The following is a 17,617-nucleotide window of genomic DNA, read 5'->3' on the forward strand; positions in this document are numbered from 1 at the left end:
AACCCGCCTGCAACCTGGGACACTGAACACAGGATTGAAGCCATTCACATAGAACTTGAGACTTCCAGTGACCTGGGTCTTCAGTCTACCAGTGGACAGTGGAGATAATGATCTCTCCAAGCTCTACTGAGCCCGCCAGGTCATGCCTTTCACACTGGAGGCTACCCGGCTCGGACCGAGAATAATTCTGGTAGTAACCAGGGTCAAGGCCCTGGCAATTTGGACCTGGGTAGACTTACTCTGAGCCAGGACTTGTGACGCCCTGGCAATATACCAGATTTTGTGCTCAGTGTGACAGAAGTATAAATTAAAAAGCATAATAATTTTTAAACTTGTAATATTTGAGCAATTTAATTTTACATCTGACAAATCAAATTTATTTTGCATATCTTCATCAAACACCTTAGATTGGGAAAGCATTTTATCCCTACAGTATGAACAAAAACTTTATTCTGAAACTGTACAAGAGAACATTATCTTTTTCGAGAGAGTAGATTGTCAAAATACTCTTATTCATGAGCTAGATGAAACTGCTGTTACATGGAGCAATTAGTGTGTTTACCATTTTAAATTACTATGCTACAGGTCATGGCCAATGCAGCACCTTATAACTTAATTTAATCTGTTGCAAACTGCACTCATTGCACCTACAACATGGGTGGACATACAGGGGAGACCTGAATTGAGGGCAGGAAATTTGAAAAACCCAGTGTGGCACAAGCTTTTTCCTGAAGCTGCTGGGTTTTGCTATTCAATTGCAGGACTGAATTTTTCTCGCACCTCCAGAGCAAGTCTGATTTTTTTCTAAAATCGTTAATTTTAGAATCATCGGGACTTGCTCTGGCCCCCCAGCAAAAGAAGCCTGAATTTATTTACCAAATTGTGCAGACACTGTCCTGATAGCTATCCTGATGGCACTTTACACTCTTGCATTCAAAAGTGTAATACAGCCAAGCAATATAAATCTTCAAAAAAAGACTATGAATTTGTTATGAGCAATCAACTTAAATCGGAATTTAATATACAAAAAAAAGAACCCTGGTGCCATGCCTAGGGCAGTGGTACCCAAACTATTTTCTATAACGGCACCTTCAAGCATCAGAATTTTTTCACAGCACCCCTAGGCCACAAGTTTCTTATTGACAAATTCATAAATATTAAATTAAGTCCGTTGTGTCAACCTTAGGTTCAGTTATGTGGTGAGAGGCAGTATTTGCTTTTGTTTGTCCACATATTTTATGATCGAAAGCAAAAAGCACTCGTTTTGCCCATAACACTGACCGTACCAATTTTTAATTGGCCCTTGACCACCAACCCAGGGCCCCCTGCAAGTGCCCCAAGTCACCCCAGTGTGCCCTGAAACCAAGTTTGGGAACCAAAAACATTGGCAAAGATGACATACCACATGGCACACACTATTAGAAAATGAAAAGTATAAAATACATAATGTTTAAACTTAGATAAAAATGTACACAAACGGTACATGGGATTGGCACGGAAGTATGATCAGCTTACAATTCCGTTGTATTTATAAAAACTGACTGCATCTTATTGGTGGGACCCTTTAATAAGTAATGCTGGTATCAGATGAATTATTCAGTATGTTATGGTAGCAGATGACCGCAAACAAAAAAAATCCACTTTCTTCTCTTTGTCTGCAAACTAGTTTAAAACACCCATGGTGTATTAGAGACTGATAAACCACTCTCCTCTCCCATCTTCCTCAATGTTTATAAGTGAAAGATATTTTCTTGTGAGGTTCCTGTCCTACAAACCCAAACAATCAATTAATAAACAAAAATGTCAACATTTACATACAGAGGGATGGCGGTCATTAGGTCGACATGCATTAGGTCGACATACATTGGGTCCACCACTAATGGTTGACCTGATCATTAGGTCGACATGGAAAAAGGTTGACATGAGTTTTTCACAAATTTTTTCATTTTTTTTTACCTTTTTTATACTTAACAATCCACGTAGACTACAATTGGGAACAAGTAACCTTGCCCGAAGCATGGCGAGCGAAGCGATCCATGCGAGGGGACACTGTGCACTAATTGGGGTTCCCCATCACTTTACGAAGAAAACAACACCAAAAAAAAAAACAACCAGTAAAAAAAAACCTCATGTCGACCTTTTTCCATGTTGACCTAATGCATGTTGACCCGATGCATGTCGACCTAATGAACCACACCCCATACATAGATATGTAAATTTGATTAGCTGAACTAACACCCTTATGCTACGTACACACTAGTCAATATATCAGCCGTTCAAGGGAACGTCCGCTATATCGTGATGCCTGTGGCTGGTGTGTTCCTCCTATGTCTGTGAACGACGTCATTCACAGACATATCGCTTAGGTTGTGCACAGCAGATGACAGCTATATCTGCAGAAATACTGGGCTGTCTGGCTGTGTGTACGGGTGGTTTGCCAACTACCCGTACACTTGCTAAGGGGGCGGGTGGAGGTGACGTCACAGCTGGGTAGGAGAATTTAAAGCCTGCCCAGCTGGGGATCCTTACCAGCACTATGAAAGTTAAATCCTGGATGAATTGATATAATGTGTCAGTATTAGGGATGTTAGGTACCCACCTGATAAAGGTTCTCCTTCCCGTGGTTGACGGGCTCACATTTTCGGCCACATGTACTAAGAAACCTTATTATTACCCCATGTTAAATCGTAGAGTTTATTATACTTGTTCTGATTATTAGTATTCTTAGTGCATTAAGTGTGCACCTGCTTTTTTCTCTTTATCCTCACCAACACATCGAGCATCCAGTTGGTAAGTGTGTACACTTATCTTGATCAGCCCCTCGATCTGCACAATGGCGGGTACACCAACGTGTCGGTCAGATGTGTACCCAACATAATCCTCCCATTGCCTGTGCGACAGACTCCTTTATTCAATGTGCAGGGTGCAACAATGGTGCAACACACCTCCCTGTATCTTTGAAAACATGTTTGCTCACTACTATTGCGGATAATGGGGTCTATTCAATTGGTGTCGGATATTCTATGACTGAGAGGATCCGACACTGCACTAATTCAGTTTCCGGGCATTTCCGACAGGTTTAGCCGGTTTCGATAATGGCGATCCGCAAATTCGACAATATACGTGAATCCGAAGCTAATCCGCCGATCCACGTGTATTCAGACAAGTCGAACAAAACGGCAAATGACTTGAATAGGTCAAATCCAGATTCGACCTAAAAAAGTCGGAAAAAGTTGTTTTTCCGACTTGTCGGATCAATTGAATAGATCCCTATAACAGCAAGCCATACGTAGGAGAATTAGGTTTTCCTATATAAATTATCAGATACATCCAAGTGTTTCCAGGGCACGTTTCATTTGTGTGTGTATTGCAGGCCTCCTTTGGGATTTAGTCTGTTACCTTGTTCGGTAATAGAAAGTTCCTCATGAAAAAGACATACTCATAACAATACTGTAGCTCTTTGAAGCAGCCACAGGATACGAGGGTGTCAAATAGTTAAATTCGCTTTGCATTCTAATTACTTTCTGTGAGTTGGCTACAAATGTCCCAGATTAACACAGGAAAATGTATCCCTGGTGGCACATTTTATACATTCCTGTCTATTTGATTAACTCAGGATCTGGGTTACAATCTCGATACAATGTAAACCACAATGCACAGAATTTGATTGGTCATTACCTGTAAACAGGCTGCATTTCATGTGCTATTCCAATAACCGAACTCTGCAAAAAGTTATCAAACTCCTCAAACAGTCTTCGGATGTTAGTCTTAAACTTCAGATCTAGATCCAGCTGAATGATTCGGGATATATCTGGTAAGAGAAATGTTTTAAATGTTAAAAAAAAAAAAAATATATATATATATATATATATATATATATATATATATAATAAAAAGATACTTGAAGAATGTGGCCCAAAAAATTCAAACCAGAAAACTTTGAGATAATTTATTTGTTTTTTAAGTGAATAAAATAATAATGACCTCTTCATTACTTTTACGCATTTTTCAACTATAGTTAGTGTAAATATATTTCTAGAGGGTAAAAGTAGTTATTTAAACTTTACACACATTTATATTGTATTTTTCATCATCTACTGTATATTTATATATATATATATATATATATATATATATATATATATATAATATGCAAAAAGTCCGGCACTCACTGTTACTGGAAATACTGTCCCCGTTGCCTTCCGCAAATACAGCTCACACTGTTATGTAGAAAGAGATTAGGACGGCGGCACTCAGGAAATAAAACACAACCACAGCCACTTGTGTAGGCCAACGTTTCAAAGCATGTGCTTTTTCGCCCTGACGAAAAAGCACATGCTTTGAAACGTTGGCCTACACAAGTGGCTGTGGTTGTGTTTTATTTCCTGAGTGCCGCCGTCCTAATCTCTTTCTATATATATATATATATATATATATATATATATATAGTCAGTTGGCGGCATTCCTTACTGTGCAATGTACACAGGTTATTAAAAGCCGGTGCCCTCCATTGGTGACTATGCAATCACCTATATAAAGCAAGTTCTCTGTAGGCGGCACTCACGGCTCCAGAAAAACGAAAGACAGGACGCTGTCTAGCTCATATCAACGTTTCAACTGTTCTAGTGGAACATTTTCATCAGGATGAAGATGTTCCACTATGTTCCAAGATGATGAAAATGTTCCACTAGAAACATTGATACGAGCTAGACAGCGTCCTGTCTTTCTTTTCCTGGAGCCGTGAGTGCCGCCTACAGAGAACTTGCTATATAAATAGATAGATAGATAGATAGATAGATAGATAGATAGATAGATAGATAGATAGATAGATAGTACATTTTCTACGTCAGACTATATTTTTGTTTTTAATTGAGAAATTAATGGTGGTGGCTTCTCAGGATCCGTACTGTCAGATTCAGTTGAAATCGGAATTTGTGGGCACAGGAACTGGAAACATTGGGCTATATTGATGAAAGCGGATGTGAGAATTTCTAAGTATACAAATAATGCTACACACTGAAGAAGACTGGGGCAAAGAAGAAAGTAAGATAACCAGGACGGAAGTCAATGATACTGGAACTAGGGACGCTGGAGGCCGGACTGGAACCGTTGGACTAGATCACAGGTTCTCAAACTCGGTCCTCAGGACCCCACACGGTGCATGCTTTGCAGGTCTCCTCACGGAATCACAAGTTAAATAATTACCTCCACCTGTGGACCTTTTAAAATGTGTCAGTGAGTAATTAATACACCTGTGCACATGCTGGGTTACCTGCAAAACATGAACTGTGTGGGGTCCTGAGGACAGAGTTTGAGAACCACTGGACTAGATTACTGGACTGGAACTGGTTGCACTAAAACTGAAACAGGCCAAGACCAGTAATGCTTCACACTGTAATGCTTCTCACCAGTGCTTCACACTGATACCAGGCTTTGCCTGGAAACACTGGAGCTGGGATAAGACTAGTAATGCTGGAAACTGGGTTGAACTGGCAATGTGCAACACTGGAGCAGGGCTAGGACTATTAATAATGCTGGGTACCAGACGGGGACCAGTAAAGTGTTATAGACTCTCAGAACACTTAAGGACTACGTCTCCCCCACCCCACCCTTACCATAAACACCCCCCCCCCCTCCTCCAGGTGGCACCTACAACTAATCCATCCCTCGCAGCCAAATACTAACTCTCCCACCTATACTTACCTTTGGTATCCCGGCTGTTGGTATTCCGCTGTCGGGATGCTGACCTGGTCGGGATTAAGGCATCAGTGTTCTGACAGTTGTCTGGATTCCGGCATCTGTATTTTGACTGGCGGAATCCCAACAGCCGGAATCCTAAATGTATACAGTCTGTGGATATAGGGCTTATACTGTAATAGGAGACTGAGAAATGAACACACAATAATATGTGCTCACTGCAGAGGAATACAGCAGATATCAGGAGAACACTATGCTAGCTAGCAGCACAGGGTTGAAATGATAATGTCCAGTTGAACATGCATTTAATAGTAGGCCGAAACTTGCACACGTAGCAGATGGATGACTTGTTTGCAAGAACATCAGAGGTTAACTACACACAGAAATCCAGGAAAACTGTGTAAGATAATGGAAGATGCACTATTCCAAAGAGTAGACTGCAGGGCCGGACTGGGACTAAAAATAGGCCCTGGCATTTTTGAAGCACACAGGCCCACCTCTGACTCCTCCCCTTACTATTCCTGACTCCTCCCACTTATTAGTCTATGCTCTTACAAATATAATTAATATTCTAACATACAAGTGTACATCATTCTCTATTAAAATACACACAACCAGTGGTTGAAGTGGAAATTTTTAAGTGGGGGTATGGAAATGTGAAGTTTGTAATTAAGCGCGCGCCGAAGGCGCGCGTGCGCTCCGAAAAAGGGGGCGTGGCCACTCAAAAGGGGGCGTTGCCTTCAGTGTCGTTTACCACACCATACATTACGCATTATGCACCACAATAGTAGGACCCCTTATACTATCTAGTACTGGTGCCTCTTTCACATTATACCACACAGTATGAGCCAAAATTTACATTATAGCACCCGTTATGAGCCGAAATTTACATTATATGCCCCCAATAGTGCAGTGCCAGATCCACAATTGCCCCCACAGTGCCAGGTATACAAATGCCCCCACAGTGCCAGGTATACAAATGCCCCCACAGTGCCAGGTATACAAATGCCCCCACAGTGCCAGATCCACAAATGCCCCCACAGTGCCAGCTATACAAATGCCCCCACAGTGCCAGGTATACAAATGCCCCCACAGTGCCAGGTCCACAATTGCCCCCACAGTGCCAGGTATACAAATGCCCCCACAGTGCCAGGTATACAAATGCCCCCACAGTGCCAGGTATACAAATGCCCCACAGTGCCAGGTATACAAATGCCCCACAGTGCCAGATCCACAAATGCCCCCACAGTGCCAGATCCACAAATGCCCCCACAGTGCCAGATCCATAAATGCCCCCACAGTGCCAGGTATACAAATGCCCCCACAGTGCCAGATCCACAATTGCCCCCACAGTGTCAGATCCTCAATTGCCCCCACAGTGTCAGATCCACAATTGCCCCCACAGTGTCAGGTAATACCTGACACTGTGGGGGTAATTGTGGATATGACACTGTGGGGGCAATTGTATGCCTGACAGGTATACAAATGCCCCCACAGTGCAAGGTAAACAATTGCCCCCACAGTGCCAGGTATACAAATGCCCCACAGTGCCAGCCAATTGCCCCCACAGTGCCAGGTATACAATTGCCCCCACAGCAGCCAGTGCTGCAGCTGCTTACCACTGCTGCTGCTGCTCCTCCTCCGGGCTCCGGCTGTGAGGGACGGGTGAGTCAGGAGAGGAGAGCGCCCGCCAGCGCGGCGGCGTATAGCGGACTTCGTTCAAACCAGCCGCCGGTTTGTGAGCCAATCAGAGCTCGCGGACCGCCGGCTTCTGATTGGCTGCCGGTCCGCGAGCTCTGATTGGCTCACGAACCGGCGGCTGGTTTGAAGTCCGCTATACGCCGCCGCGCCAGACACAGCCGCGCATGCGGGCGCTCTCCTCTCCCGACAGCTGAGACACGCTGCCGCCGGACTGAGCGGCAGCGTGTCTCAGTGAGCGCTGGACCGGCCCACGTGGCCATCGGCCCTTCTGGCATTTGCCAGAAGTGCCAGATGGCCAGTCCGGCCCTGGTAGACTGTAACTGACTCAGTACCGCAGTACTAAGAACAGCAGGCTTCTGGTGTTTAGTTGGGTACACACTGGAGCAACGTGCATTCGTTCCAACACTGTTGCAATACAATGTGTCTAGGACGCACCAGGACAGTATGCTGATAAATCTGATATACAAAACTTGTATATCTGTGTGTTTCCAAGTCTGTATACAAAAGCACAATGGAATCTGGCATGGAAAAAAACAAAACCTCTGCATCGTGGCACTTCATATACAGATTCAGATAGTCACACACAGATGTAGAAGTGTCGCATATCTAATTAATCCATGCAATCTACTGGTGTGTCCTAGTTGCGTTGCAAATAAGATGCATTTTTAGAAACATGCCCGATGCTAGCAGAATCTCATGGTACGTAGTATACTGGGAAAGGATGCTTGGCATGACTGCAGCAATGATGTATGAGGACATATCTGCAGTATAACTAATCTACAGCAGGTACGACCCTGTGCCATGAATAATATAAACTCTTCCAAGCCGTTGAGTACCTAGTAACACAGAGAAGTAAATGTTACAGGTCATACAGCACATAATATCATATATAATGTCTTAGTACAAGGGTAGCCAACGTGTGGTACTCGTAAGGCCGCTAGACAAAGCAGCATTTACATCCCCTGCATTCTTGATAATTACTCCATTAATAATAAGCCATGCTTTTACCAGAGTCCTTGTCTCGGGCAGGTTTTAAATACAGATCTCACTACTAAACTATGAACACCTACCGACATATCCACTGCTATTGAAAGGGTTCACTGCATGACTGCAGCTCCACCATGGCTTTCATCAGCAATTTTATCACAAAGATACACATCTTCCCTTGCACTATTACACAAACCCTTTTGTTTACAAATGACCATTAACTTAAAAAAAAAAAAAGTCCATCTTCTGGAAGCTTCAAACTATTTCTCCATCTCTTAACAGCATAGTTCTCCTATGGTGCTTTGCCAAATATTTTTAATATCATCCTTTAAACAGAGCCAACAAATTCAGCACTACAGAGATCATTTATCCATGCACTTAAAATCCTGCCACACTGAAGCTAAAGCTCCATACACACTAGATGTGAAAGTAAAAGATCTCGCTCAGAAGGGCCAATCTGAGCGAGACCTTTCACAATCTCGTCCAGTGTGTACACTCAATGTCGTTAACGATGCGTGTTCCCGCGCATCGTTAATGACCCCCTCCCTCGTCTGAACATGTACAAACGAGGGAGGGTCCTTGATAACGACAGCCATCCTGCGGATGCAGCATGGCTGTCGTTCACCCCACCGACACTCCATTCTTCGCTGGCATCGGCAAGTGTGTATGCACCCAAATTATTATAAAAGACCCCTAAAGTCACACTAGTGAGGTCTTCTGCCAATAACAGCTGCCCGTTGTTCCCTTAGCGTACGAAACACTCAACAGATGCCGCCTGATCTTACACTCGGAACAGTAGCTTATACGATCATCGGGTGATCACTAAATAGCAGGAACTGATGTGGATGGACTAAGGTGCAGGGATGAAACAGAGGTCATAGATAAAGTGCATCCGGAAAGTATTCACAGCGCTTCACTTTTTACACATTTTGTAATGTTACAGCCTTATTCCAAAATGGAATAAATAAATTTTTTCCCCTCAAAATTCTATGCACAATACTCCATAATGACAACGTGAAAAGTTTTTTTTTAGATTTGTGCAAATTTATTAAAAATAAACTAAGAAATCACATGTACATAAGTATTCACAGCCTTTGCCATGAAGCTCAAAATTGAGCTCAGGTGCATCCTTTTACCACTGATCATCATTGAGATGATCCTACAGTTTATCTAGAGTCCACCTGTGGTAAATTCAGTCGATTGGACATGATTTGGAAAGGCACACATCTGTCTATATAAGGTCCCACACTTGACATTGCATGTCTGAGCACAAACCAAGCATGAAGTCAAAGTAATTGTCTGTAGACCTCCGAGACAGGAATGTCTCGAGGCACAAATCTGTGGAAGGGTACAGAAAAATATCTGCTGCTTTGAAGGTCCCAATGAGAACAGTGGCCGCCATCATCTGTAAATGGAAAAAGTTCGGAACCACCAGGATTCTTCCTAGAGCTGGCCGGCCGTCTAAACTGAGCGATTGGGGGAGAAGGGCCCTAGTCAGGGAGGCGAACAAAAACCTGATGGTCACTCTGTCATTGCTACAGCATTCCTCTGTGGAGAGAGGAGAACATTCCAGAAGGACAACCATCTCTGCAGCAATCCGCCAATCAGGCCTGTATGATAGAGTGGCCAGAGGAAGCCACTCCTTAGTAAAAAGCACATGGCAGCCCTTCTGGAGTTTGCCAAAATGCACCTGAAGGACTCTCAGACCATGAGAAACAAAATGCTCTGGTCTGATGAGACAAAGATTGAACTCTTTGGCGTGAATGCCAGGTGTCATGTTTGAAGGAAACCAGGCTCCGCTCATCACCAGGCCAATACCATCCCTACAGTGAAGCATGGTGGTGGCAACATCATGCTGTGGGGATGTTTTTCAGCAGCGGAACTGGGAGACTAGTCAGGATAGAGGGAAAGATGAATACAGCAGTGTACAGAGAGATCCTGGATGAAAACCTGCTCCAGAGCGCTCTTGACCTCAGACTGTAGCGACGGTTCATCTTTCAGCAGGACAACGACCCTAAGCACACAGCCAAGATATCAAAGGAGTGGCTTCAAGACAACTCTGTGAATGTCCTTGAGTGGCCCAGCCAGAGCCCAGACTTGAATATGATTGAACATCTCTGGAGAGATCTGCATATGACTGTGCACCAACGCTTCCCATCCAACCTGATGGAGCTTGAAAGGTGCTGCAAAGATGAATGGGCGAAACTGCCTAAAGATAGGTGTACCAAGCTTGTGGCATCATATTCAAAAAGACTTGAGGCTGTAATTCCTGCCAAAGGTGCATCAACAAAGTATTGAGCAAAGGCTGTAAATACTTATGTACATGTGATTTTCGTTTTTTTTATTTTTAATAAATTTGCAAAAATCTCCCTAAAAAAAAAACAAAAAAACTTTTATTTTCATTATCTTTAGACAAACATTACTAAATATACGGATATACAGGTTGAGTATCCCTTATCCAAAATGCTTGGGACCAGAGGTATTTTGGATATCGGATTTTTACGTATTTTGGAATAATTGCATACCATAAAGAGATATCATGGTGATGGGACCTAAATCTAAGCATAGAATGCATTTATGTTACATATACACCTTATACATACAGCCTGAAGGTAATTTTAGCCAATATTTTTTTATAACTTTGTGTATTAAACAAAGTGTGTCTACATTCACACAATTCATTTATGTTTCATATACACCTTATACACACAGCCTGAAGGTCATTTAATACATATTTTTAATAACTTTGTGTATTAAACAAAGTTTGTGTACATTGAGCCATCAAAAAACAAATGTTTCACTATCTCACTCGGAAAAGTCCGTATTTCGGAATATTCCGTATTTCGGAATATTTGGATATGGGATACTCAACCTGTATAAGCAAATGTACCAGAATCAAGATGCACCATATTTAACCAGGTGCAATCACTAAATCAATGAAAAGAAAAAGATGAAGGTTTTAGTTATGGACTGAATTTATTTAATCTAACTTCATAAACTTCAGTGTAAAATTACAATTTGCAGGTAAGACATTTTTCTAAACAAATCATATATCTTTGTTAAAACATGTCTCAAGGTGTCTCATCATAATTATGTATTATAAATGGTCATTTTATATATGTAGAATTTTTTTATTTTTTTTAAGGCAAGGGTTTACACTTATAGCATTCTGCTGCTTGATACATATACTTCTTCAATTGCACAAATAATTATATTAGTGTAGCATGTCCTGGCTGAAGTAAGGAAACCATAAGCCATAGTTTGCCTAACCTCCCGCAAGAGACTCCCAATTTATGGTGGAGTCTCCAGCTGCCCCGATAAGCTGAAACTAAACCCCAGATTCCCCACTGCCCCATGGGGAATTCAAATGCGATGGGGACGGGACCTGCACAAGCGTAGTAAACAAGGACAGAGGTAGCCTAGACAGTAAGTGGATGTACTTTCACTTACTGCCTGAGGCTGAAATGCCAGACAAAGAAAGGGGATGCGGTCAAGATCCCGCCGGACGGAATCCTGGCGGTCGAAATACTGGCACAATCCTGACATATTCTCTCTCTGTGGGTGTCCACGACACCCACAGAGGGAGAACAAATGGCACCGCGCCTGCAGCGTGGCGAGCGCAGCGAGCCCGCAAGGAGCTGCGTTGCGCTCGCCCCCCTGTCGGGATTGTGCCGGTCGGGATTCAGGTGTCGGTATTCCGACCGCTGGGATCCCGTCCGGCAGGATTTCGTACTGATCCCAAAGAAAGAGGGAGGAGCAGAAGCTGCATGACCTGCCCCAGCAACCACACACTGACAGCATGGGACACCAGAAGAGCTGGATAAGAGGGGCAGCCAGAGGCATAGAGGGAGGCAGAGACATGGAGAGTGGGGGGCTTAGGACTGATGGCACGATCGGGGGGGGAGGACACAAGCATGTGACCCCTGCTTTTCTACCAGCAAACTGCAATGGAAAAAATTTGTGTAACAAAACGGTTGCAGGAGTGGTTTATGGTGGTTTAAAAGACCATTTAAATATATATTTAAAAAAAAATCCTTTGTCAAAAAGCTGTAATCAAATACAAAACTTACTAGCATAACAGTGACCTCTATACAGTAAATATACTGTAAATAAAATCAGACTCCAAATCTACGATATAGTGACAACGGGGATCATTCAATTCAGCGTGATATAAATAGAGCTGGGAAGAAGGTCCCGGAGCTATTCAATTGATCATGCTGTTAACCCTGACTAGAGGTTTTCTTCACGCACCCCTTCTGAGGTGCCAGCAGAAATCCAACTAAACTAGTATCATGATGCTGTTTTCTGCCTTAGCATGTGCACAAACAGCCAGCATTTAAGTCGGAGAATGCCAGTTTCTGCGACTAAAGGTCTAATTCAGACCAGATCGCGCCTCTGTGAATTTGCTGAGGTTTGTGATCGGATAGTCGCAGACAGAGTGAACATCAGCCCCGTGCAAGTCTGCGTATGCCGTGTGAAAAGCTTTGCACACGCCGGCCAGCTGCAAATCCGTTTGCAACTCACTTACCATTGAATGATTTTTCCAGTCTGTGCGCAGCTCAGGACTTACTCCTACAGTGCGATAAGAACAGGCTGATCGAGGCCGGAGCTGACGTCACACACCCTCCCTGAAAACACTTGGGCACGCCTGCATTTTTCCTGACACTCCCAGAAAATGGCTCAAAGGTGAGTATTGGGGTGAGGGCTAGGGCACCGAGGGGGGCGGACTTAGGTACTAGGGAAGAGGGGGGGTTAGCCATAGCCGACACCCCAGAGGATTAGGGTGTGGGGGGAGAGAGGGGTAAAATACTTATCCCAGTCTGTTGTCGGGATTCTCACTGTTGAGATATCGCGGTCGTTCATCTGATCGCTGGCATCCCTACCACTGGAATCACATACCCAACCTCTCCCCCTCGCTATTATAAAATAATTAGCAATGCAGGCAGTGCCCATCTTTTCAGTCCCCTCCAGACAACCCCTTCCTTCCCTTCCTCTTTTCTCTGGAAAACCTTGTAAGAAAATAACTTACCATTAGTTCCTGTGCTCTAATCGGCTCCGCTACTCCTGGCATCTCCTTCCAGTGTCCCAGCTCTGTTAAACTGTCCACGCTGCGGCTTTGCTGACATTTAGAGGGCAGGATGCCGGGCACCACTTTAACTGAACACTGCACAGCAGTCAATGTCTGCTGTGTCCCCCCTCCATTTTGGGCAGCAGCTGCAGGGTCCACTGGGAACATGATCTCCATTCTGGGCCAGTCCAACACTAAAGAATGTGCTTGGCTGGACATGGCCCCAATAGACTCAGTGAGGGCACACAGAGTTGATAGGTACTACGAGGTTGCATGTCATAAAGAGAGGAGGCGGAACCCACACACAGATGCACAGAGGGAATAAGAGTAGAGTTACAGATACATGCAGGTTAAGTCCGCAGTGCATACAGAAAGTGCGCACTGTGACTGCAGCAGCAGCGCGCCTGCAAGCTTTGAAACTCCAAGTCCCAAGTATGTGACCATTGGAAAACAGATGGAAGACACTACCCTGCTGCTCTAAGAGATTCTTCTTGCTTCCCCTCTAGCTGTCAGGGTACGTGATACAGCTGCAGCTGACTGTGTTCTGACTCTTCTCCTCCCTGTACGGCACTGACAGTGACAGGCGGACAGTCACTATCAGTGCTGAATCTGCTGCCCAATCACATTGGCTACAGTGACAGGGGCGTGCTTTCATATGGGCTGAAAGCACGTGCCTGCACTGAGGCACCTATAGGTGCCACTTACATTGTTTTTTTTAATGGGCTTTTACAGCCCTCCGCTTGGCCCTGCCCCCTGTCGGCCCCCTGATTCCGGCCATTTATAATTGGCAGCGGGAGGCACCAGTTCTCAGTGCCTCTGAAATCAATTTAAACAAGGTTTAAAGTTTAAACTGAAAAAATGATTACATTACTATAGAGAGGATACTTATGACACAGAATGTGTGTCAAGTATTTTCTTTGTTTTAATTTAATCATTAATGACTGCACGTCCCTGGTGTGTAGCCAGTATTGCACTTTGTACTTTAGTTTTCCCCTGCAACAGCGACACACAGCCCTGAGTGACAAAAGGTATGTCCGTAGGTGGAGACAGATAAGCCCATTGGGCAAAATGTGACACGCCACTTCAACTTTGCATGCCGCATTATAGTGCGAGCTGTGATCTCCCTGAAATTACTTTTCAAAAGTGGGCAAGTATGGTTAAGCATTTTTTTTTTTGAGGGGGGGAGGGATATTGAGGTGTAGCGTGTTTGGGTTTGACATTTTAGATATGCCCTGAAAACACAAGTGTAATAAGCCTATTCATTTTGCTTTATTATGAAGTGAAGGAATAAATACTCTATAAAGGATAATATAAATAGAGGGGTTCTTTTTATGAGACCGTGTTAATAATGGCGAGGAAGGAGTTCATGATTGCAATAGTCTCTATTACATGGCAGTCTGTAAGATGCTGTCTACATTGTACAACTCTCACTGGGATGCTCTCTGTATTGTATGAATCCACTGGGATAGTCTATTGTTTGGTGATCACTGGGATGCTGCCTGTATTATAAATTGTCAATAGGGCAGGCATTCTCAACCTCGGTCCTCAAGGCAAACTAGAAGTCCAGGTTTTACTGATATCCATGCTTCAGCACAGGTGAAAAAAATAGTACCTCTGTTAATTTGATTTAAGCCTGGATATCACTAAAACCGGCACGGTTTGTGTGCCTTGAGGACAGAGTTTGGGAAGGCCCACACTAGACTGTTCTCTGTATTTATTTTCTTTTGCACAAGTATTTGCTTTAGTGTAGCATGGGAATTTATTTAACCTCAACTACGTTTTTTTGTTGGCTACAATTGAATTGATACAGTTGATGGTATTGGAATTCCAGTGGTGAGGATCCCGACAGACCATGATCAGCGCAGGGACGTGCAGTCAGGGGAGGCAGGGGAGGCAGTGCCTCCCCTGTGATAATGATTAAAATAATAGAAAGAAGATACTTATGACACATATTCTGTGTCAAAAGTATCTGCTTTAACCTTTAGATTATTTTAATCATTATTATCTTTCTAAAAACCTGTTTTAAAAGTGTTCTGGAGGCACCTTTCTTGGTGCCTCCCGATGTCAGTGTGACAGGACCGGAAGCGGGGGGTGGGACCACGCGTTTGACAGCAAAACCCCATTGAAAAAAACACTGTAAGCGGCACCTAGTACAAGTGCCGCTTTGACAGGGGCGTGCTTTCTGCCCACATGAAAGCACGCCCCTGTCACTTAGTCAGACTGGATTGGTGAGGGGTCTATTTGGGAGGGGGGCACCAAGGAACATGCCCCCCCCTGTCATGTAGTAAATTTTCAGATTAGATTTAGTTTATACTAGCTGTGGCCGTCCCTGCCTGGCCGTCCCCCAGGCCATCCTGCAGTCTGCCCGGCCCGGCTGCCCCCCCCCCCCCCCCCTTGCGCGAATAGTGACAGACCTGGTAGCGGAGGGGTGCCGCTGATCCAGGGAAGTGTATGTAATACTAGGCAGGGCTGTAATAGGTGGGTCTTGCCCACCGCGCATAAACATTACCCGTAAAGCTGTCAGATTATTCTCTCTCTCTGGCCACTTCTGCATGGAGGCGGGGCTTAGCCAGGACGGAGACAGCAGGTGGCAGCCCCGTCTCCCAGTGATGATGTCCCCGCCCTTGGTCAGCGCTGGGACAGCGGCAGCGCTGGTCAGACTCTTCCCGACGCCAGAGCCCCCGCAGTGCCTGCACCAAGTCCGGCCAAAGCAATGCAGAGGACCCGACAGCAGCTCCCCAGGGGATGTCACCACTGAAGCCATCCACGTGAGAGCCTTGGAACTCCAGAGCGGTGGTGACCCATCTCCCTCTCCACCTACTTCAAGCAGCACGGCCGCGGGAGCATGAGGTGAGTGTGGGCTCTGCTGCCCCTGTGCCTCCACCCTTCTCAGTCCCCACAGCTGCTAATCAGGGGGTTCTGCAGACCCTCGCCTCCCCCAAATCTGTACTGTGTAAATGGGGACTTTACCTGCCATACTGTGTAAAAGGGGACAATGCCTGCCGTACTGTGCAAAAGGGGACAATGCATGCGGTACTGTGTAAAAGGGGACAATGCATGCGGTACTGTGTAAAAGGGGACAATGCATGCGGTACTGTGTAAAAGGGGACAATGCCTGCCGTACTGTGTAAAAGGGGACAATGCCTGCCGTACTGTGCAAAAGGGGACAATGCATGCGGTACTGTGTAAAAGGAGACAATGCCTGCCGTACTGTGTAAAAGGGGACAATGCCTGCCGTACTGTGCAAAAGGGGACAATGCATGCGGTACTGTGTAAAAGGGGACAATGCATGCGGTACTGTGTAAAAGGGGACAATGCCTGCCGAACTGTGTAAAAGGGGACAATGCCTGCCGTACTGTGCAAAAGGGGACAATGCATGCGGTACTGTGCAAAAGGGGACAATGCATGCGGTACTGTGTAAAAGGGGACAATGCATGCGGTACTGTGTAAAAGGGGACAATGCCTGCCGTACTGTGCAAAAGGGGACAATGCATGCGGTACTGTGTAAAAGGGGACAATGCCTGCCGTACTGTGCAAAAGGGGACAATGCATGCGGTACTGTGCAAAAGGGGACAATGCATGCGGTACTGTGTAAAAGGGGACAATGCCTGCCGAACTGTGTAAAAGGGGACAATGCCTGCCGTACTGTGCAAAAGGGGACAATGCATGCGGTACTGTGCAAAAGGGGACAATGCATGCGGTACTGTGTAAAAGGGGACAATGCATGCGGTACTGTGTAAAAGGGGACAATGCCTGCCGTACTGTGCAAAAGGGGACAATGCATGCGGTACTGTGCAAAAGGGGACAATGCATGCGGTACTGTGTAAAAGGGGACAATGCATGCGGTACTGTGTAAAAGGGGACAATGCATGCGGTACTGTGTAAAAGGGGACAATGCATGCGGTACTGTGTAAAAGGGGACAATGCCTGCCGTACTGTGTAAAAGGGGACAATGCCTGCCGTACTGTGCAAAAGGGGACAATGCCTGCCGTACTGTGCAAAAGGGGACAATGCATGCGGTACTGTGTAAAAGGGGACAATGCATGCGGTACTGTGTAAAAGGGGACAATGCATGCGGTACTGTGTAAAAGGGGACAATGCATGCGGTACTGTGTAAAAGGGGACAATGCCTGCCGTACTGTGTAAAAGGGGACAATGCCTGCC

General features: G+C 44.9%; 1 protein-coding gene across 2 annotated transcripts in view; it reads right to left on the bottom strand.

Moving 5' to 3' along the window:
- The window catches only part of XXYLT1 (xyloside xylosyltransferase 1), a 620,340-nt gene that overhangs the window by 326,436 nt on the left and 276,287 nt on the right, over positions 1-17,617 (bottom strand). For both annotated transcript variants that reach the window (XM_063916431.1, XM_063916432.1), the window contains exon 3: positions 3,679-3,811. In XM_063916431.1, the coding sequence (XP_063772501.1) occupies positions 3,679-3,811 (133 nt within the window). The remainder of the gene's footprint in view (positions 1-3,678; positions 3,812-17,617) is intronic.

The sequence above is a fragment of the Pseudophryne corroboree genome, chromosome 4 (assembly GCF_028390025.1).
Source record: "Pseudophryne corroboree isolate aPseCor3 chromosome 4, aPseCor3.hap2, whole genome shotgun sequence".
NCBI lineage: Eukaryota > Metazoa > Chordata > Amphibia > Anura > Myobatrachidae > Pseudophryne > Pseudophryne corroboree.